This window comes from Somniosus microcephalus, chromosome 2, assembly GCF_052327205.1.
Source record: "Somniosus microcephalus isolate GS21.2 chromosome 2, FLI_Smic_1.0, whole genome shotgun sequence".
In the NCBI taxonomy this organism is placed as follows: domain Eukaryota; kingdom Metazoa; phylum Chordata; class Chondrichthyes; order Squaliformes; family Somniosidae; genus Somniosus; species Somniosus microcephalus.
The window spans coordinates 349894724-349917556 of record NC_140988.1 but is presented as its reverse complement, the minus strand read 5'-3'; the positions used below and the strand labels follow the sequence as shown (position 1 = coordinate 349917556).

The following is a 22833-nucleotide window of genomic DNA, read 5'->3' as shown; positions in this document are numbered from 1 at the left end:
CCCATGACCAGAGGGACTGCTGGTTCAAGGACAAAGCATGCAGGCAATGCGGAAAGATTAGACACACTCTGACACAAATTTTCAGAACCTCTCTGGCCACAGGGGATGTACCAGAGGACTGGAGAACAGCTAACGTAGTACCATTATTCAAGAAGGGTAGCAGGGATAAACCAGGGAATTACAGGCCAGTGAGCCTAACATCTGTGGTAGGGAAATTATTGGAAAAAATTCTGAGGGACAAAATTAGTCTCCACTTGGAGAGGCAAGGATTAATCGGGGATAGTCAGCATGGCTTTGTCAAGGGTAAATCATGTCTGACAAATCTGATTGAATTTTTCGAGGGGGTGACTAGGGGGGGTGGATGAGGGAAATGCTGTGGATGTGGTTTACATGGACTTCAGTAAAGCTTTTGACAAAGTCCCGCATAGGAGACTGGTCAAGAAGGTAAGAGCCCATGGGATCCAGGGTGCCTTGGCGCGTTGGATCCTAAACTGGCTGAGTGGCAGGAGGCAGAGGGTGATGGTCGAAGGTTGCTTTTGTGACTGGAAGCCTGTGTCCAGTGGGGTACCTCAGGGATCTGTGCTGGGTCCCTTGTTGTTTGTGATCTACATAAATGACTTGGATGAGAATGTAAAAGGTATGATCAGTAAGTTCGCAGATGACACGAAAATTGGTGGGGTGGTAAATTGCGAGGAGGAAAGCCTCAGGCTACAGGACGATATAAACGGGTTGGTCAGATGGGCGGAAAAGTGGCAAATGGAATTTAACCCTGAAAAGTGCGAGGTGATGCATTTTGGACGGACAAATAAGGCAAGGGAATACACAATGAGTGGTAGGACCCTAGGAAGTACAGAGGGTCAGAGGGACCTTGGTGTACATGTACATAGATCCCTGAAGGCAGCGGAACAGGTAGATAAGGTGGTTAAAAAGGCATATGGGATACTTGCCTTCATTAGCCGAGGCATAGAATATAAGAGCAGGGAGGTTATGATGGAGCTGTACAAAACGCTGGTGAGGCCACAGCTGGAGTACTGTGTGCAGTTCTGGTCGCCTCACTATAGGAAGGATGTGATTGCTTTGGAGAGGGTGCAGAGAAGATTCACCAGGATGTTACCTGGGATGGAGCGCCTCAGCTATGAAGAGAGGCTGGACAGGCTGGGGTTGTTTTCCTTGGAGCAAAGAAGGCTGAGGGGGGACCTGATTGAGGTGTACAAAATGATGAGGAGCATAGATAGGGTAGATAAAGAGGAACTTTTCCCCTTAGTAGGGGGGTCAATAACAAGGGGGCATAGATTCAGGGTAAGGGGCAGGAGATTTAGAGGGGATTTGAGGAGGAACTTCTTCACCCAGAGGGTGGTTGGAATGTGGAACTCAATGCCTGAAAGGGTGGTAGAGGCAGGAACCCTCACAACATTCAAGAAGCATTTGGATGAGCACTTGAAATGCCATTGCATACAAGGCTATGGACCAAATGCTGGAAAATGGGATTAGACTGGACAGGGATGGATGGGCGGTGCAGACACGATGGGCCGAAGGGCCTCTTTCTGTGCTGTAAAACTCTATGACTCTATGACATTGCACGGGTATGCCGATCTGGACAAAATAAATCCACAGACAGGAAGAAAAAAAAATCAATGAAGAAAAGTACAGAAAGGTACAAATGATGACGGACAGTAGCTCCGAAGACCAGAAGAGCAATAGCGACTCTGAAAACAAGAGACTAAGCTGTCTCAAATTACATAATGTACTTGCCAAAGATGATTACCAGACCATTTGGGTTACCCTCACGATAGCAGGGTCCCCAGTTAAAATGGAGCTAGATACAGGATCAGCTCTGACCGCCATAAATCAACGGGATTACGAGCGGCTATTTCCGCATATACCTTTAAAAGACACATCCATTATCTTGAAAACATATACGGGGCAGAAAGTATACCCCAAAGGAAAAATAAGGGTGCCTGTTGTATACAACGGCAAGGAAATACAAAAGTTGTATTTATACATTCTACAAGATGGTGGCCCACCGCTGTTGGGACGTGAATGGATCAGGAAAATACATTTAGACTGGCACTCCATTCAGGCATTGACGGTGACCAGTAAGAAAAAAAACGATGATGACGTCATACCTGAATGATTAAAAGACATCTTGGCCAACACCAAAGAAGTGTTTGAAGAGAAACTAGGAACCTTGAAAGGCATCACCGCCTCAATAAAAGTGGAAGATGCAGCAATTCCCAAGTTTTTTAAAGCTTGCATTTTTAAACCGGTGCCATATGCAATTCGTCCAGCAGTCGAGGCAGAGCTGGAGAATTTGGAAAATGCAGGCGTATTATCCAAAATAGATTGGAGCGAGTGGGCAACACCCATCGTTCCAGTCATGAAGAAAGCATTGAATAATGATAAATCTGAAGAACAGAGAAAAATTTGCATCTGTGGAGACTTCAAGGTGACGGTAAACCTGGTCCTTCACACGGTACAGTATCCTCTTCCGAGGATAGAAGATATTTTCGCCTCACTATCCGGAGGGAAACGTTTCACCAAAATTGACTTGGCACAGGCATATCTACAGATGGAGGTTGAAGAGGCCTCTAAAAAAAATATCTCACGATAAATACACACAAAGGTCTGTACCAGTACAATCGACTGGTTTTCGGAGTAGCATCCGCTTCAGCTATCTGGCAAAGAGCTATGGAGCAAGTCCTCCAAGGGATTCCGGGGACTCGATGCTACCTAGACGACATCCTTGTAACAGGAGAAAACGACAACGAGCACCTTGCCAATTTGGAGCAGGTGCTCACTAGGCTGAGAGAACGGGGCCTACGAGCAAATCGCCCCAAATGTGAATTTTTCCAAAATCAAATATCATATTGTGGCCACATAATTAATAAGGAAGGGTTGCATAAGTCACCTGAAAAAATTGAAGCGGTCATAAAAGCCCCAGCACCTGAAAATGTTTCACAATTAAGGTCGTTCCTGGGATTAATAAATTACTATCATAAATTTTTACCAAACTTATCAACTCTTCTACACCTTCTTAATGAACTTCTACAAACAGGAGTGATTTGGAAATGGAGCGAAGATTGTAAACATGCCTTCCATAAATGCAAAAACTTAATCACGTCCAAAGAAGTTTTGGCTCATTACAACCCATCACTGCCAATCAGACTAGCGTGCGATGCATCCCCTTACGGCATAGGAGCAGTATTATCGCATAAATTCCCTGATGGCTCAGAACGGCCAATAGCTTTTGCGTCACGCTCATTGAACTCAGCTGCGCGTAACTATGCCCAAATCGACAGGGAAGCACTCAGCCTGGTATGGGGAGTGAAGAAATTCAACCATTACCTACACGGACAAAAATTTACCTTGTTGACTGACCATCAATCCCTCATCTCCATATTCAACCCTAAAAAGGGTGTTCCCATTATGACAGCGCAAAGGCTACAGAGGTGGTCCCTTTTTCTAGGGGCACACCAATACAACATAGAATACAAAGGATCAAAACAGCATGGGAATGCTGACGGTTTATCGCGCCTACTGTTGCCAACGGTAGAAGAGGCACCTACAGTAGACCCAGTGGAGATGTTCCACTCAACCATAGTGGAATGTCTACCAGTGACAAATTCTGCCATTGAAAAGGAAACGAGAAATGACCCGACTCTCTCACGAGTCCACGACTTAACGGTGAAGGGATGGCCAGCACATGGCGAACCACTGTTGCCAGCATTCTCGCAAAGAAGAGAACAGCTGTCAGTATGCCGAGGAACCTTGATGTGTGGATCCAAAGTGGTGATTCCACCCAAACTCCAGGATAAAGTGCTAAAGGAGCTTCACGAGGGGCATCTGGGTGGAGTGAAAATGAAGAACCTAGGTAGAGCGTTTGTATGGTGGCCAGGTATCGATGGAGACATAGAAGAAATGACCAAGAGCTGCCTAGGATGCCAGAAGGTCCAAAACGCTCCACCCCAAGCCCCTCTACATCCATGGGAGTGGCCCTCATCTCCCTGGCAAAGGGTACACATCGACTTTGCTGGTCCATTTATGGACTCAATGTTCTTAATCGCGGTTGATGCACACTCCAAGTGGCCGGAGGTAATAAAGATGTCCTCCACCACCACGGAAAAAACCATCACAGTATTAAGGACCATATTTGCCAGGAATGGGTTGCCGGAACAGATCTGTTCTGATAATGGACCGCAATTTGTGTCCGAAGAATTCAGGAAGTTCTTTAAAAAAAACAATGGGGTTAAGCACTACACCTCCGCCCCATACTATCCCGCCACCAATGGATTGGCTGAAAGGTTTGTCCAGATCTTCAAGAAGGCCATAAAGGCCATGGGTAATGAAGACATAAAACTTCAGCACAAGGTGGATAACTTCTTGTTCGCATACAGGAATGCAACACATATGGTTACAAACCAAACTCCCGCCATGATGTTCTTCAATAGAAGCCTAAGATGCCGGCTGGATTTGATCAAGCCCAACATCAGAAGGGACGTGGAGAACCGGCAATTTCAAGGCATGAATGAAAGGCCAACTAGAACCTTCCAGATAGGTCAACAAGTTTTGGCCCGGGACTACCGTACCGAGAAATGGCAGCCTGGAACTATCTGCACATGACTAGGACCGCTGATGTATACCGTGGACATTGGAGAAAGCATAATAAGGCGCCATGCTGACCAGATCATAGAGTCATCCGAAAAGGGACAACGTACACCACAACTCTATACGCCTAACGATGAAGTAGAGATACCCATATCTACCTCCGATCCGGTGATACTGGAACCCGATGATCCCGACACTGGCATTCAAGCCGAATCAGCCTTGCCAAAAGAACCTACGACACCACCAGAAACTACTACACCACCGAGGCGTTATCCGGACCGAGTCAGGAAGCCTCCAGAGAGACTGACTTATAATTAATTAACTGCAGCAATGTGTAGATTATTTTTCTTGTAACATGTAATTAATAAATTAAAATATTATGTACTGGTTGGCTAAAAAGGGAGGAATTATAGTGTATGTGCCTTTAAGAGCCCCATGTGTACTGTAATGCCGGTAATGGCCACTCGGGCTATATAAGCCTGTATATTGTGTTTTACCATTAGTTCCCCTCCAGACTTTGTTTAGTAAACACCTATCAAACCAACTCCTGTCTTCAGTGTCTCTATCAACACACACACACAACAAAACCTACGAAAAGAAAAAAAACCTAACGAAACGGCTCCTGATTTTTGCCGGTGGCTCGAGCTTGCCGGACATTTAGCTTCCGGATAACACAAAGTTTCCTGTATTAACCTAGAACAGTGCTACAGCCACCTGTAATTATTTTTTAATTAGTGTGGGAGAATGTAACGATGCTTGGTGATTGGAGCTACTGTTTACATTTACCTGTTTTACTGCTTTTGGGACTAAATAGATTACGGTGTCCATTCACTGTTGAGCAGATAGTAATATCGGCAGTTTAAAAGTGAATAGGATATTGTAATCTTCATTATAAATAATGTTACTATAGTTGAGTTCAATAAATATTGTAAGATAAGATGAGGTCTGTTGACAGCGTTAAACCTGAATAAGTCTGGCAAATCTGGTGGTCATTACGGTGTGTCTGAATCATGCTCTTAGACTTTGGAGATGATTATAGAATCATAGATAATCACGCTAGTGTCAAGAATAGCTGAATAAATTGAGGGTAAAGAAAACTTGTCAATGAAATACCCGTATTGGTTGAATTGCTGAGAGTTCAATGCATGTTGCAGTAACATTGTGCATTTTTATTACCGTGTCATTTCAGATGAGTTTAACCGAGTCATCATTCCTGTAAAGAGAGGTGAAGAGAACACAGATTATGTGAATGCCTCGTTCATCGATGTAAGTCTTTAGAAATGAGCTATTCATTGTGCATCTCTAATGGTAAAATCAAGTTTTCAGTTAATCATGATCAATAGGTTTTTATCTACGTTATATGTGAAAACCAAGTACAAAATTGTTATTTATAAATGTGTAATGTGTTTCTGTTATTGTTTTTGCTCATCTAGATTTATTTATAATATTTTGTACGGCAGGGGTGTTGAAATCAGAAATAATCATTAAAATAGTACGCAAAGAATTACACTTTTTAAAGTCACAATAATTTAAATATGAATAATGACTGGAAACTACACTACTCAGTGACTTGATCCAGAGCTCAAGACAGGAAAGGGATGTCCTAAAAGTGAAATAGGTCTGATGAAGTTTTATAATGTTCTTTGCAGAGAAAAATATTTTTAAAAATCTTATTAATCCATAAAGAACAAGGCAGTTTCTTTATATAAAAAAAATTCTATACTTTAGTGTGAAAGTAGGAAGCAGTGAGGATGAAGTAGGATACTGCGTTATGCATTATAGTTTGGGCTTTCTCGCAACATTTTTAACGTGTGCTCATGGCAGAAAGGCAGTTTCCATAAGCAGACTAAGTCTTCTGTGAACCATAACCTGTGCTCTTATGGTGGCTGTGAATGGGGTACTATGCCCAGGACTAATAATTACCCCTTCATGTGGTATAATACACTGGCGATTGTGTGGGATGCTCACTCTGCTCTTATCCACTCAGACTATTATGTTCAAGCTGAAACTAATACATTTGTTTACAACTAAGGTAATACAAAACAGCAGTAAGACAACAAGTTACTGATGGTACAAAGTCTTAGAAATGAATAATAACAACAACAACTTGTATTTATATAGAGCCTTTAACGTAGTAAAATGTCCCATGGCACTGCACAGGAGTATTTTAAGACACACAATTTGACACCGATCCACATAAGGATAAATTAGGGCAGGTGACCAAAAGCTTGGTCAAAGAGGTAGGTTTTAAGGAGCGTCTTAAAGGAGGAAAGACAGGTAGCGAGGTGGACAGGTTTAGGCAGGGAATTCCAGAGCTTAGGACCTAGGCAACAGAAGGCGCGGCCACCAAAGGTTGAGCAATTATAATCAGGGATCCTCAAGAGGGCAGAATTAGAGGAGCGTTGGGGGGGGCGGCAGGAGATTACAGAGATAAGAAGGGGCGAGGCCATGGAGGGATTTTAAAACAAGGATGAGAATTTTGAAATCGAGGCGCTGCTTAACCGGCAGCCAATGTAGGTCAGTGAGCACAGGGGTGATGGGCGATCGCGACTTGGTGAGAGTTAGGACACGGGCAGCCGAGTTTTGGATGACCTCAAGTTTACGTAGGGTGGGATGTGGGAGGCCAGCCAGGAGTGCATTGGAATAGCCAAGTCTAGAGGTAACAAAGGCATGGATGAGGGTTTCAGCAGCGGATGAGCTGAGGCAAGGGCGGAAAGGGGCGATGTTATGGAGGTGGAAGTAGGTGGTCTTTGTGATGCTGCGGATATGTGGTCAGAAGCTCATTTCAGGGTCAACTATGACACCAAGGTTGCGAACAGTGTGGTTCAGCCTCAGACAGATGTTAGGGAGAGGGATGAAGTCAGTGGCTAGGGAACGGTGTTTGTGGTGGGGACCAAAAACAATGGCTTTGGTTTTGCAAATATTTAATTGGGAGAAAATTTTTGCTCATCCAGAACTGTATATCGGACAAGCAGTCTGACAATTTAGACACCGTGGAGGGGTCGAGAGAATAAGTAGTGAGGTAGAGCTGGGGGTCGACAGTGTGCATGTGGAAACTGAAGCTGTGTTTTCGGATGATGTCGCCAAGGGGAAATATATAGATGAGAAATAGGAGGGGGCCAAGGATAGACCCTTGGGGGGCACCAGAGGTAACGATGCGGGAGCGGGAAGAGAAAAACCGTTGCAGGTGATTCTCTAGTTACAATTAGATAGATAAGAATGGAACAATGCGAGTGTAGTCCCACCCAGCTGGACGACGGTGGAGAGGCATTGGAGAAGGATGGAGTGGTCAACCGTGGCAAAGGCTGCAGACAAGTCAAGAAGGATGAAGAGGGATAGTTTACCTTTGTCACAGTCACAAAGGATGTCATTTGTGACGTTGATGAGAGCCGTTTCAGTACTGTGGCAAGGGCGAAAACCTGATTGGAGGGATTACATAAAACATAAGAAATAGGAGCAGGAGTAGGCCAATCGGCCCCTCGAGCCTGCTCCGCCATTCAATAAGATCATGGCTGATCTGATCCTAACCGCCAGTCTACTATCACAGAACCATCTCCTGAATCTAACAGAATTAGACACACGAAATAGGAGCAGGATCAGGCTACACGGCCCCTGGGCCCGCTCCACTACCCACAGGGCCATGTCCGATCCGAACCTAGACTCATGTCCAAATTCCTGCCCGCTCCCCGTAACCCTTAATTCCCTTTACTTCTAGGAAACTGTCTATTTCTGTTTTAAATTTATGTAATGATGTAGCTTCGACAGCTTTTTGGGGCAGCATATTCCATGGACCTACCATCCTCTGAGTGAAGTAGTTCCTCCTCATCTCAGTTTTGAAAGAGCAGCCCCTTATTCTAAGACTATGCCCCCTAGTTCTAGTTTCACCCATCATCGGGAACATCCTCCCTGCATCATGGAATTGCAGGAAAGATGGGCACGGATTTGGGAGGCAACAACACATTCAAGGACATTGGAGAAGAAAGGGAGGTTGGAGATGGGGCGGTAGTTTGCAAGAATGGAGGGATCAAGGTTTGGTTTTTTGAGGAGAGGGGTGATGACGGCTGATTTGAGGGAGAGGGGGTCAGTACCTGAGGAGAGAGAACCTTTAACAGTATCAGCTAACATGGGAGCCAGAAAAGGGGAGCCAGAAAAGGAAGTTGGGTGGTCAGCGGTTTGGTGGGAATAGGGTCGAGGGAGCAGGAAGTGGGTCTCCTAGACAAGATGAGCGCAGAGAGGTCATGAGGGGAGATCGGAGAGAAACTGGAGAAAGATGTGAGTTCAGGGCTAGGGCAGGAGGGAACCTTAGAGGAAGTTTGGCCCAGTGGGCTAGGGGAAGGAAGGGAAGTGGCAGAGGCAGCTGAACGGATGGTCTCAATCTTAGAGACAAAGAAGTCCATGAGCTCCTCACATTTGATATCGGAGGTGAGGGTGGAGGAGACAGGGGAGAGGGGTTTAAGAAGACGGTTAGCAGTAGAGAATAGGAGCCGGGGTTTTTCTTTGCATTCCAGAATGATTCTGGAATAGTGAGCAGTTTTGGCAGACGAGAGCAGGCTCGATAATGCTTTATGTGGTCCAGCCAGATCTGGTGGTGAATGGCTAAACCAGTTGTCCACCATATCCGTTCGAGTCTGGGTCCCTTGGACTTAAGGGAGCGAAGATGAGAGCTGTACCAGGGGGAACAACCAGGGTGAGAGAGGGTAATTGTTTTAGTAGAGACTAGGGCATCAAAGATGGTGGTGAGGGTGTGGTTGAACAGATCGGTAGCTGCAGAAATGTCATGGTGAATGGCGGGCCACAGGCTGGACAGTTGGGATTTCATAAGTGCAGTTGTAAGAGAGTTTTTTCCAGGGGCAGACATAGAAGGAAGTAGGAATAAAGATAGAATCAGTTCACAAGGGATTACAATACCCTTTCTAGAACATACTCTTGTGCCATCCAATAATCTGCAAGATATTATCGACTTTCTGGTCTGATAATGTGGGCAACATGATTTCTCGGTTGACCTCATGAAGTTTCACAACCAAACTTAGCTAAAGTTGAGCAGCTATGGTCGTGCCTTTATGCAGAAAGAAGCTTTTTATGTTGATGAATTAGAATCGCATACCTTCCCGTTGCAAGGCGAGACTGCCCAATTATCAAGTGACATTTAATTGTATTTGACTATTGGCCAACAAAGAAGGATTAGCCAGTTCTCATTTAAAGTGGGGACAAATCTGGCCAATTTTATTGGGTATTGGCCACTCCCTTGGCACAGCGACAGAGACTTTTTTAAAGATACAGCTATCTAAATCTATTCAATCATTTACCTTGTTTCCCTGAAGTAGAAAAGCTATATAATGTGGAGACTTCCCAAATGGTTCCAACTGTCATGACCTTTTGATCTAAACTTAGCATGTTGAGCAGTCTTGATTTTCTTTTGAGTCTGAACACTGCTCCTCTCTTTTGATTATTGTTATGTAACATTTAAGATGTTTGATTCAGGTCACTTTATTGTTTAATCGAGTTTCTCATGAAAGACTACTGCATAAGCTTGAAAACGTGGTAAAACTTGCCTATTACATCAGATAAAGGAAAGGCAGGATTTGGTACCTATTATAGGAGTGATGGGATGGGAGGAGTTATTGAATATTGTGCTGCAGGGTTTGGTGTTGAAGCCTGCACATTTCTAATTTACATTGAGTTCATAGAATGATGGCCCATCATGCCTGTGTCGGTTCTTTGAAAGAGCTATCCAATTAGTCCCATTCCCCTGCCCTTTCCCGATCACCCTACAAATTTTTCCCTTTCAAATATTTATCCAATTCCCTTTGGAAAGTTGTTATTAAATCTGCTTCCACCACCCTTTCAGGCAGTGCATCCCAGATCATAACAACTCGCAACGTAAAACAATTCTCCTCATCCCGCCTCTGATTCTTTTGCCGATTACCTTGAATCTATGTCCTCTGGTTACCGTCCCTTTAACCACTGGAAACGGTTTTTCCTTATTCACTCTTCATGATATTGAATGCCTTTATCAAACCTCCTCTTAACCTTCTGTTCTAAGGAGAACAACCCCAGGTTCTCTAGTCTCTCCATGTAACTGAAGCCCTGCATCCCTGGTACCATTCTCGTAAATGTTCTCTGCACCTCTCCAAGGCCTTGACATCCTTCCTAAAGTTCGATGGCCAGAATTGGGCACAACTCCAGCTGGGGCCTAAACCCATTTATAAAGATTTAGCCAACTTTATTGCTTTTGTACTCTCTGCCGTTGTTCATAAAGCCAAGGATCCTGTTTGCTTTTTAACAGCCTTTTCAACTTGTCCTGCCACCTTCAAAGATTTGTGTATATACATCCTCCAGGTCTCTCTGTTCCTGCACCCCCCCCATTAAAATTATACCATTTTAATTTATATTGCCTCTCCTCATCCTATCAAAATGCTTCATTTCACACTTCTGTGCATTAAATTGCATCCGTGCATTAAATTGCATCTGCCATGTATCAGATTTGCAGAATACACTCAACTGAGGTTGATGATGGTGAAGTTCTGATCAGGGAGCCTAGAAAAAAGCCAGATAAAGTTTGTAAATTGACAGAGCAGTGCCATATGAAATTCAGCATGGTTAAGTGCAAGTACACACCAGAAAAAAGTGGGTGACATACTCTGTGACTGGTGTCAAATTAGCAAAGGGAGAATTTAGAAAAGATCTAGGAATGTTAGACTAAGGGGGAAAAATTCGGTTGGTTTGCGCCTCCCATTAGCGCCTTAACAGGGCGCTAATGGGACGCAAAGCAACTAGCGCCTGGGCGCAGCGATGTTTGCACCGCTCGCGAAATTGACCAGACATTTTGCGGCGGTGCTAAGCACTACCGCCACAATCTCCTGCGCCCGCAGATCGTGACGTCAGTCGAGTGTGTAGCGCCCTGGACCGGATATTGAGTGGCGCCCCCTGCCTTACCACCTGCCGCTAGCAATGACAGGTTGAGGGGAGCGTTTTGCAGTCGGGAAGGGACTGGGGGAGCGCTATTTAAAGGCGACCGCTTCCTGCCTCTCTTTGTCAGCGACATTTTTGCACCACGCATTCTGAGAGACACACACACTCTTCTGGAGATATTCAACGCTGTGTTGAGTTTTGGGTACTGAGCAGCACTTTGCAGGTTCATTTTGATTTGATCTTCCTTGCATCGATTTAGAAGAGACTATGGGGGCTGCACTCTGAGCCCTTTCCCTGGGCCTCCATTGTTCTTTCCAGCAGATTTGATGTACAGGTCTCTCCAGGCCGAGATTCAAGGCTGCAATGAGCAGGGTGTGGATGGAGAGCAAGATCGACCCTCCCCTTTAAGAACTGGCCGGCGCCAGTGTGTCTGTGTTCATTGCTGACTGATACCACATGAGCTTTGCCAGCGCTCTGAGGTTGCGCCTCGCTCCTCGGCGTTAGCACCCGATTTAGCACTCCAATCGCCTCCAGGGGCAGTAGAAGCCAAGTTTGCAGTCGGTGGCGATAACTAGCACCAGGCGCTAAACTTTGCGCCCGGCCGATAATTACGCCCCAAACGGGGTGATACTGAATTTCTCCCCCTAAGTGTTTAACAAGTCATGTCATTGGAGTAGCAATCAATAAAACAAATAGGATGCTGCATAATATTGCTAAATCAGTAGTTATTAATTGAAGAATGTCATGCTGAAACTTGGACTGCACCTTAAGTACTCTGTCTAGTTTTGACCACTAAGACAGGGAAACTTTCCATCCCCTGGAGGCACAACATATGTGCTTGGAAACTGTTCAGGGAAGAGCCATGAGGCCGATCCCTACATGCTGAATTATGAGGAAAGACTGGAGAAACTAAGGCTCATTAGCCTCGTAAGGTAGCTGGGATGGGACCTTATAGAGGTGTATAAGGCATTCAATTGTGCTGGATGCCACTAGCCTAAGGAATTTCCAATCGTGCTATACTGAAGTCACCTGTTTCCCTTAAATCAACATCCCAAATCAAATTTACTGCAAGCAGGATAGCAAAATACTGCAGATGTTGGAAATCCGAAATAACAACAGAAAATGCTGGAAAAACTCAGCAGGTCAGGCAACATCCGTGGAGAGAAATTTGAGTTGACGTTTCGGGTCAAATCAAATCAACTTTTATTGTCATTGTTAGTGCACAAGTGCACAAGAACCCTTCTTCAAAACTGGAAAGAAAAGAAAATAGATCGAAGGCAGGGCTGCGATCGGACAAAAGAAGTGAAAGAGACAAAAGAAGTAAAAGAGACAATAAAAGGTATTCGAAGCCAGACGAGATGGTAATAGGCTGAGATTAGGTGTGAAGTGTACTGGCAGGGCAAGAGATAGCTGCCAGGTGGGAGAGAGAAACAAAAGGAAAGGGGGGGGGAAAGGAGTGGAAAAATTACAAGTAAAAAAATAGTAGTGTAAGTAATAGAAATAAGCAAATTTTTTCTATCTGCATTATATCTATGATGATCATTCAGTCAATGCTATCACACTCGTGTTTATTTATGGAAATTATTCCCACATGGTCCTCTGTTTAATCTTTAGTCCATCTATGTAGAATTACTCCTTTTATAGACACCGGCATTTAGAAATGTACAAAGTTATGTTGATTAGAAATGCAAAAGTATACAGTTTGAGGCTCATTTACCAAAATTGTTTATTATTGAAAATGGGACATATGTGTGGCATAGTAATTTTATAAAATGAATGATTTCTTTTAATATATCTTGATATTGCAGATACATTGGACCTGAAATTGCGGTTGGAGAATTTCTGCAGGCGAATGCCTCCGATCCACAAGAAAAGTACGCACCCAACTGGTGCCTCTGTATCTTCGGACTCTTGCAGTCCTGGGCCTGCAGGTGTACGCCTGTGTAAAGGCCCATGTATCCCAGGGGCGCATGCTGTTCGCAAGTGTCCCTGGGATCACGTGGGCCGGCCCAACCAGTCAAAAGGGGGATTCCCATTATGCTTATGGGGATTCCATTTACGTACAGAATCCCCATAGGCATAATAGGAATGACATTAAAAAACACTTTCACACAACCTAAATAAAAATAAATCACCATGTTTAAAATTAATAAAAATACAATTTAATTAAACATTTGAAACAAAAATTTAATTTTTTGAAAAATAAATTTAAATATTTTTAAAGGGGCCAAAAATAACCCAAACTTTAATGATTTTTGAATGTTTAAATGATTTTTTTTAAATTATTTTAATATTTATTTTCACCCTTGTGCTGGTAAACGAAGGCCTGCTTTTACCAGGCGTAAGAGTTTCGTGGGCATGCAGATGATCTGTGAAGCTGAAACTTGACAGATCACAAGTTCCAGGTTTTCGCACGTGCGCAGCGCATGCAGAAACCTGGAACTTGCGGGGCAGGTACAACCGTGTAGATGACGTAAAATTCGGGCCTATGTCTAAAAATATACATGTGGGTCAGATTTTGGGCCCAAGAAAGTCACGCATCATAAATTAGGAGTTTGTGAACACATGTTTCCTTGCAGGTGAAATTATGCAGATGAAATTTAATTGAAATTAAATTGTTAAGAACAAAAGGCTAAGAATTGAAATTCTTCTCTGACAGCATGTTGTGTTTGCACTAATAATTCGTCAGATTCACTTACCAAAAGCATTATTTGAAATACACCAGTGGAGATGGTTTGGTCTTTCATGTTGACTATTAGTTGGTTATTTTGTACAATATTTATGATTTAACAATTTTTGTGTAAAATTAAAGGTTTTGCAAGTCAAAACTTCTAATTGGTTTCTTTACATCTGCTCTATGTGCAAAATTGTTCATGTAAATAATTGAACGTGATTCTAAACTATAAGGTTCATCAGGCTGAGATGTTTTTTAATTAAAATTCTCTGGATACAGAGAAACACTTTATTTCCAGCATACTACTATAAAGTTGCTTAATTTATGTTCCTAGGGATATCGACAGAAAGACTCCTACATAGCCAGCCAGGGACCTCTTCAGCATACTATGGAAGATTTCTGGAGAATGATTTGGGAATGGAAGTCTTGTTCCATTGTTATGTTAACTGAGTTGGAAGAAAGAGGCCAGGTATGTCAGGCACATCTTTCTGTCAGAGACTTCTACACAGGCTCATGATGAGACATACCTAGGTCAAAGCAGAGGACTTGACAACTTTTTAAATACATGACCAATCAGATGATGTTTCTAAAATGGTGCTTTCTGTATACAATTTTTTTTGAAACTACAACAGTGCAGCAATCCGCCTATCAACAGTTGGGAATGTGTTTTGAATATTTGTGTCCCTTTCTCCGTTTACTTCCCTCCGCCCACTACTCCTGCAGGCTGAGGTAACGCATGATGAAGTATTGTTCCACTTCTGGCAGCTACCCTCCAGTTCATTGCCCAAATGGCCATTCTGGACATTGAGTGGTGCGCCATTCAACTGCAAAGGTTGAGCCTTATCCTGTACACATATGTACACTTCAAGCAGCTGTTGCTGGATATCAAGCAGACACTCAGCTTCCCCAACCCAGATGAGTCCAGTGATTGAGGCCAGTTGTGACAAACCCATTGCTGTGGTGGCTGGGCCCAACTGAATACATGCTAAATTTAGTAAGTCATTCTGTAGGCAGGAGGCTTGGTTAAATGGATGGCATGCTTTTGAATTCTTTTATATTAATGATTTCTCTGTACATCTCTACAGGAGAAATGTGCACAGTATTGGCCATCTGAAGGATCTGTCTCTTATGGTGATATTACTATTGAAATAAAAAAGGAAGAGGAGAGCGAAAGTTACACAGTGCGTGATCTGCTAGTAACTAACACAAGGGTAAGATTTAATATTGTGGTTTTTATATCACAGCCTAGGGCATTTAAAAATAAAGCAGTTCCTGCCAGCAAGAATTGGAGCAGAAATAATTAGAACACCAATCAGAGGCACAACAACATAGAGGTGGGGGGCGGGGGGGACATTGGGTGCAATTATGGGGTTTGGAGCAGGTAGGAACGGGAAAAAACTGGGGAGGGACACATCTTACCTAAAATGAAACCATATTATTTTATCCAGTAGCTTGTTACCGTACCTATACTGCAAAGACGTATACAGTTATCATTATTTGTAGCCCTTCTTTGGCTTTGAGGGCTGCTGGCTCTCTATGCTAGTTTGTGTACATTTCCACTGCAGTTTTATCCCACTTCTCCAGCGAACACAAGCTCTCCCCTATTTGGTGATGTAGATGCTCTTGATCTCTGTTCGGATTTATCCCAGAGTTGTTGAGAGGACTAAAATCACTCCCTTCTGTGAAGGATGGCTATAACTTTTGGTAGATTGGAGCAAGTGGAAACTAAACTCTGGTGTTTCATCATAGGAACATGAGTAGGCCCTCGAGCCTGTCCCGCCATTCAATTTGATTGTGGCTGATCTGTACCTTAACTCCACTTACACACCTTTGCTCCATATCACTTAAAACCCTTGCCTAACAAAAATCTAGTCTTGAAGATTTAACACAGCATCCAGTCTTTAAGGGGGAGAGAGATTCCCACTGCCCTTTGTGTGAAAAATGTCTTTCTAATTTTACTCCTGAATGGCCGAGCTCTAATTTTAAGAGACAGCTGTGGCTCAGTGGTAGCACCCTCACCTCTGAGCCAGGAGGCTGTGGATTCAAGTCCCACTCCAGAGACTTGAGTACAGAATCTAGGCTGACACTCCAGTGCAGCACTGAGGGAAGGCTGCACTGTTGAGGGTGCTCTCTTCCAGATGAGACAATAAACCGAGGCCCCATCTGCCCCCTCAGGTGGACCTAAAAGATCCCATGGTACTATTTTGAAGAAGAACAGGGGAGTTCTCCCCGAGGTCCTGGCCAATATTTATTTCCCAGCCAATATCACTTAAAAAAAAAAAAAAAATTATCTGGTCATTATCACATTGGCTTATGGGTCCTTGCTATGAGCAAATTGGCTACCGCATTTCCTACATTAAAACAGTGACTAAACTTCAACAATACTTCATTGGCTGTTAAGTGCTTTGGAACGTCCTGAAGTCATGAAAGGCACTATATAAATGCAAGTCTTTCTTTCCTTCTTTCTTAATTTTAAGATTATGCTCTCTTGTTGCCCCTACCAGAGGAAATGGTTTCTCTGTAGTCACCCTATAGAATCCCTTTATCAATTCAAACACCTCAATTAGGTCACCCCTCAATCTTCTAAACTTAAGAGGATACAAGGCAAGTTTATGCAACCTGTTATTTTTCAGAAAAATCTGTCTCAATATCTACAGGATGCTTTCACGTCCTGAATTTTGTAAAAGTTGCATACTTTTATAATGTGAATGGGGCTGAAATCCTACATCCCTTCCGGCGCAACTCTACAAAAGGATCGGAACCCAGATGTGCCAGTAACTGCAGGTCTTTATAAAGGGTGGAACCGCTGTCTGCTCCTTAGAGTTATCCGCATTAGAGGGCATGACAGAAAACGAGGACTTTCTGGCTGGGAGTTTCTTTCGCCTCGACCCTCCCAGGGATTTGGTTGAGATGGCGTCTAATATACCCCATGAGAAGAGGCATACCAGCAACTACTCGGGCGGAAGTGAGCCTCAACTTGATTGTCCGGTCCTAGGTCAGGTATAAGCCCCCATAGAAAGGTCATACAATACTTTTAAATCAATATTACAGGCTCCCTTTGCCTTCCTGCTTGGGCAGCAGGTATCTGACTTTATGGTCTCTTTGGGATGGTGGGTATATGCTTGCCATGGGTACTACAGTAAATGGGGATTCTATTGTAAGGGGAATAGATAGGCATTTCTGCGGCCGCAAACGAGACTCCAGGATGGTATGTTGCCTCCTTGGTGCAAGGGTGAAGGATGTCTCCGAGCGGCTACAGAGCATTTTGGAAGGGGAGGGTGAATAGCCAGTTGTCGTGGTGCATATAGGTACCAACGATATAGGTAAAAACCGGGATGAGGTCCTAAAAGCTGAATATAGGGAGTTAGGAGGTAAATTAAAAAACAGGACCTCAAAGGTAGTAATCTCAGGATTGCTACCAGTACCACGTGCTAGTCAGAGTAGAAATAGAAGGATATTTCAGATGAATACGTGACTAGAGGAATGGTGCAAGGGAGAGGGATTCAAATTCCTGGGACATTGGAACCGGTTTTGGGGGAGGTGGGACCAGTACAAAATGGATGGTTTGCACCTGGGCAGCACTGGGACCGATGTCCTAGAAGGAGTGTTTGCTAGTGCTGTTGGGGAGGGTTTAAACTAAAATGGCAGGGGGTTTGAAACCTTTGCAGGGAGACAGAGGAAAGGGAAACAAGGATAGAAGCAAAAGACAGGAAGGAGAAAAGCAAAAGTGGCAGTCAGAGAAATCAAGGGTTTAAATCAAACATGGCCACAGTAAATAATAATTCTAAGAGTGTTAAAAAAAAAAAAAAAACAACAAGCCTGAAGGCTTTGTGTCTTAATGCGAGAAGCATTCGTAATAAGATGGATGAATTAGCTGCGCAAATAGAGGTAAACGAATATGGGCCTAGAAATTCAGTTGCGTTTGCGCCCAATTAGGGGCGAAAGAGTGGGTTGCGCCGGAAGTTGCATCGCGCCCGAAATTAGGTGGGCTCTAACATCGGCGTTAGCCGGTAGCGCTGCGCCGGCACCGATGACGTCATCGGTGTGCGCAGTGCCCCGGTACCGCCCGAAACCACGCCGATCCCCATCTTCAGTAGCGGCCGCCTCTTCCGTGGCGGGCGCTAACAACATCGGGAGACCGGGTCCTTACTGCAGCCTTAGCGGCGCAAGTTAAGGTGGAGGTGCAGGGCGGCTGCTTTTTCGGCGGCCGCCTGCCCGCACCTCCTTCCCCGACAACCCCCCCCCCCCCCCGCGGCATTGCCGGCTGGTTTCCGTGGAGCCCGGCACTTCTCCGTTGTGCCGGACTCTTTTGCCGGCACTTGCAATCGGAGCTCCGGCCGTTGCAGGCACCTCCCCCTTAAGAGAAGGGGGAGGCCTGCAGTACAGCAGCCTGCCGCACCGCATCGGGTGGCGCAGCGGGACCAGGAGCGCTGAAATTCACTTTCAGCGCCCCAAGCGGGTCGGACACACCCTGTACCAGCGCCCGGTTCCGCTTTGGGGCGCTGAAAGTGAATATGGGGCGGGCACAACTGGCTCCGCGGCCGGCGCAAACGTGCTGGCGGGGCTATACCCAATTTCTAGGCCATGATGTGATTGGGATTACGGAAACATGGCTCCAGGCTGACCAAGGCTGGGAACTCAACATCCAGGGATATTCAATATTCAGGAAAGACAGGCAAAAACGAAAAGGAGGTGGGGTAGCATTGCTGGTTAAAGAGGAGATTAACACAATTGTAAGGAAGGATATTCGCTCTGATGATGTGGAATCTGTATGGGTAAAGCTCAGAAATACCAAGGGGCAGAAAACGTTAGTGGGAGTTGTATACAGACCCCCAAACAGTAATGCGGAGGTTGGGGAATGACATTAAATGGGAAATTAGAGACGCGTGCAATAAGGGCACAGCAGTTATCATGGGTGACTTTAATCTACATATAGATTGGGCTAACCAAATTAGTAACAATACTGTGGAGGAGGAATTCCTGGAGTGTATACGGGATGGTTTCCTGGACCAATATGTCGAGGAACCAACGAGAGATCAGGCCATCTTAGACTGGGTATTATGTAATGAGAAAGGATTAATTAGCAATCTTGTTGTGCGAGGCCCCTTGGGGCGGAGCGATCATAATATGATAGAATTCTTCATTAAGATGGAGAGTGAAGTATTTGACTCAGAGACTGGGGTCCTGAATTTAAATAAAGGAAACTACGATGGTATGAGGCGCGAGTTGGGTAGGATTGATTAGGGAATGCCACTCAAAGGGTTGACGGTGGATAGGCAATGGCAAACATTTAAAGATCGCATGGATGAACTACAGAATTTGTTCATCCCTGTTTGGCATAAAAATAAAACAAAAAGGGTGACTCAACTGTGGCTACCACAAGGGAAATTAGGGATAGCATAAGATCCAAAGAGAGGACATATAAATTGGCCAGAAAAAGCAGCAAACCTGAGGATTGGGAGCAGTTTAGGATTCAGCAAAGGAGGACAAAGGGATGAATTAAGAGGGGGAAAATAGAGTATGAGAGTAAGCTTGCAAGGAACATAAAAACTGACTGTAATAGCTTCTATAGATATGTGAAGAGAAAAAGATTGGTGAAGTCAAGCGTAGGTCCCTTGCAGTCAGAATCGGGAATTTATAATGGGGAACAAAGAAATGGCAGACCAATTAAATACATACTTTGGTTCTGTCTTCACAAAGGAGGACACAAATAACCTGGCAGAGATGTCGGGGAACATAGGGTCTAATGAAAGGGAGGAACTGAATGAAATCAGTATTTGTAGGGAAATGGTGTTAGGGAAATTGACGGGATTGAAGGCCGATAAATCCCCTGGGCCTGATAATCTACATCCTAGGGTACTTAAGGAAGTGGCCCTAGAAATAGATGCATTGCTGGCCATCTTCCAAAATTCGATAGACTCTGGAACAGTTCCCATGGATTGGAGGGTAGCTAATGTTACCCCACTATTCAAAAAAGGTGGTAGAGAGAAAACAGGGAATTATAGACTGATAAGCCTAACATCGGTAGTGGGGAAAATGCTAGAGTCCATTATAAAAGATGTAATAGCCGAGCACTTGGAAAACAGTGACAGGATGGGACAAAGTCAACATGGATTTACAAAAGGTAAATTGTGCTTGACTAATCTACTGGAATTTTTTGAGGATGTAACTGGTAGAATAGATAAGGGAGAACCAGTGGATGTAGTGTATTTGGACTTTCAGAAGGCTTTTGATAAGGTCCCGCATAAGAGATTAGCGTGTAAAGTTAAAGCACATGGGATTGGGGGCAAGGTATTGACTTGGATAGAGAACTGGTTGGCAGACAGGAAGCAAAGAGTTGGAATAAACTGGTCTTTTTCCGAGTGGCAGGCAGTGACTAGTGGGGTACCGCAGGGATCGGTCCTAGGACCCCAGCTATTCACAATATATATTAATTATCTAGACGAGGGAACTAGATGTAATATCTCCAAGTTTGCAGACGACACAAAGCTGGGTGGCCGTGTGTGCTGTGAGGAGGATGCCGAGAAACTCCAGTATGATTTGGACAGGTTGGGTGATTGGGCAGATGCATGGCAGATGCAGTATAATGTGGATAAATGCGAGGTTACCCACTTTGGTGGCAAAAACAGGAAGGCAGCTTATTATCTGAACGGCAATAGATTGGGAGAAGGGGAAGTGCAACGAGACCTGGGTGTCCTTGTGCACCAGTCGCTGAAGGTGAGCATGCAGGTGCAGCAGGCAGGCGGTTAAGAAGGCAAATGGTATGTTGGCCTTCGTAGCAAGAGGGTTTGAGTAAGGAACAAGGATGTCTTGCTGCAGTTGTACAGGGCCTTGGTGAGACCACATCTTGAGTATTGTGTGCAGTTTTGGTCACCTTATCTGAGGAAGGATGTTCTTGCCATGGAGGGAGTGCAGCGAAGATTCACCAGACTGATACCTGGGATGGCAGGAATGACGTATGAGGAGAGATTGCGTCGATTGGGCTTATACTCGCTGGAGTTTAGAAGAATGAGAGGGGATCTCATTAAAACTTATAAAATTCTAACAGGACTAGACAGACTAGATGCAGGAAGGATGTTCCCGATGGCGGGGGAGTCCAAAATCAGGGGTCACAGTCTAAATATTTAGGACAGAGATGAGGAGGAATTTCTTCACCCAGAGAGTGGTGAACCTGTGGAATTCTCTACCACAGAAGGCAGTTGAGGCCAAGTCATTAAATATATTCAAGAAGGAATTAGATATATTTCTTAAGGCTAAAGGGATCAAGGGATGTGGGGGGAAGGCAGGGACAGGGTACTGAATTTGGATGATCAGCCATGATCTCCTTGAATGGTGGAGCAGGCTCAAGGGGCCGAATGGCCTACTCCTGCTCCTATTTCTTATGTTCTTATTAACTATGGCAGATAGAGTTCAATGAGGGGAAGTGTGAGGTCATCCATTTTAGATCTGAGAAAGACAAATCAGAATATTTTCTTAACGGTGAGAGACTAGAAATTGTGGAAGAACAAAGGGATTTAGGTGTCCATGTACACACATCATTAAAAGGTACTAAAAAAAAGTAAAAAGGCTAATGAAATGTTTGCCAAATCTCTGGAGATAAAGGCCTTCATGTGAGAAAATGATGCGTCAGTTGTACAGAGCCCTGGTCAGACCTCATCTGGAGTAATAAATCTGAAATAAAAACAGAAAATGCTGGAAATACTCAGCAGGTCAGGCAGCATGTGTGGAGAGAGAAACAGAGTTAATGTTTCAGGTCGATGACCTTTCATCAGAACTGTACACAGTTCTGGTCGGCATATTATAAAATGGATATCGAGGCACTGGCAAAGGTGCAAAAAAGATGTTTGATGTAAGGTCATCAACCTGAAACGTTAACTCTGTTTCTCTCTCCAGAGTTGCTGCCTGACCTGCTGAGTATTTCCAGCATTTTCTGTTTTTATATCAAGAAAGATATACTGCCCTTGGAAGGGGCACCTAGTATTACATAGAAACAGGTCATTTGGCCCAACTGGTTCGGTGTTTATGCTCCACCCGAGCCTCCACCCACCCCTCGTCATCTAACCCAATCAGCATAACCTTCTATTACTTTCTCCCTCATGTGCTTATCTAGTTTACCCTTAAATGCATCTATGCTATTCACCTCAACTACTCCTTGTGGTAGCGAGTTCCAATTCTTACCACTCTTTCGGTAAAGAACTTTCTCCTGAATTCCCTGTTGGATTTATTAGTGTTGGCAGTAATAGTGTGGCGGACGAATTCATGGAATGTATACAAGATAGTTTTCTAGATCAGCATGTTGAGGAACCAACTAGGGAACAGGCCATTTTAGATCTGATATTGTGCAATGAGAAAAGGTTAATTAATAACCTTGCAGTAAAGGGGCCTTTAGGGAAGAGTGACCATAATATGATAGAATTTTATATTAAGTTTGAAAGTGATTTAGTTAAATCCGAAACTAGGGCCTTAAATCTAAACAAAGCAAACTACGTAGGTATGAGGGACAAGTTGGCTAAGGTAGATTGGGAATCTACATTAAAAGGTATGATAGTTGGCAAGCATTTAAAGAATTAATACATAATTTACAATAAATATACATTCCTTTAAGGCACATAAACCCCACAGAAAAAGTGGTCCAACCGTAG

General features: G+C 44.1%; 1 protein-coding gene across 6 annotated transcripts in view; it reads left to right on the top strand.

Moving 5' to 3' along the window:
* The window catches only part of ptpra (protein tyrosine phosphatase receptor type A), a 323319-nt gene that overhangs the window by 286605 nt on the left and 13881 nt on the right, over positions 1-22833 (top strand). For all 6 annotated transcript variants that reach the window (XM_085975519.1, XM_085975515.1, XM_085975518.1 and 3 more), the window contains 3 exons: positions 5795-5871; positions 14526-14660; positions 15277-15402. In XM_085975519.1, coding sequence (XP_085831645.1) covers positions 5795-5871; positions 14526-14660; positions 15277-15402 — 338 coding nt within the window. The remainder of the gene's footprint in view (positions 1-5794; positions 5872-14525; positions 14661-15276; positions 15403-22833) is intronic.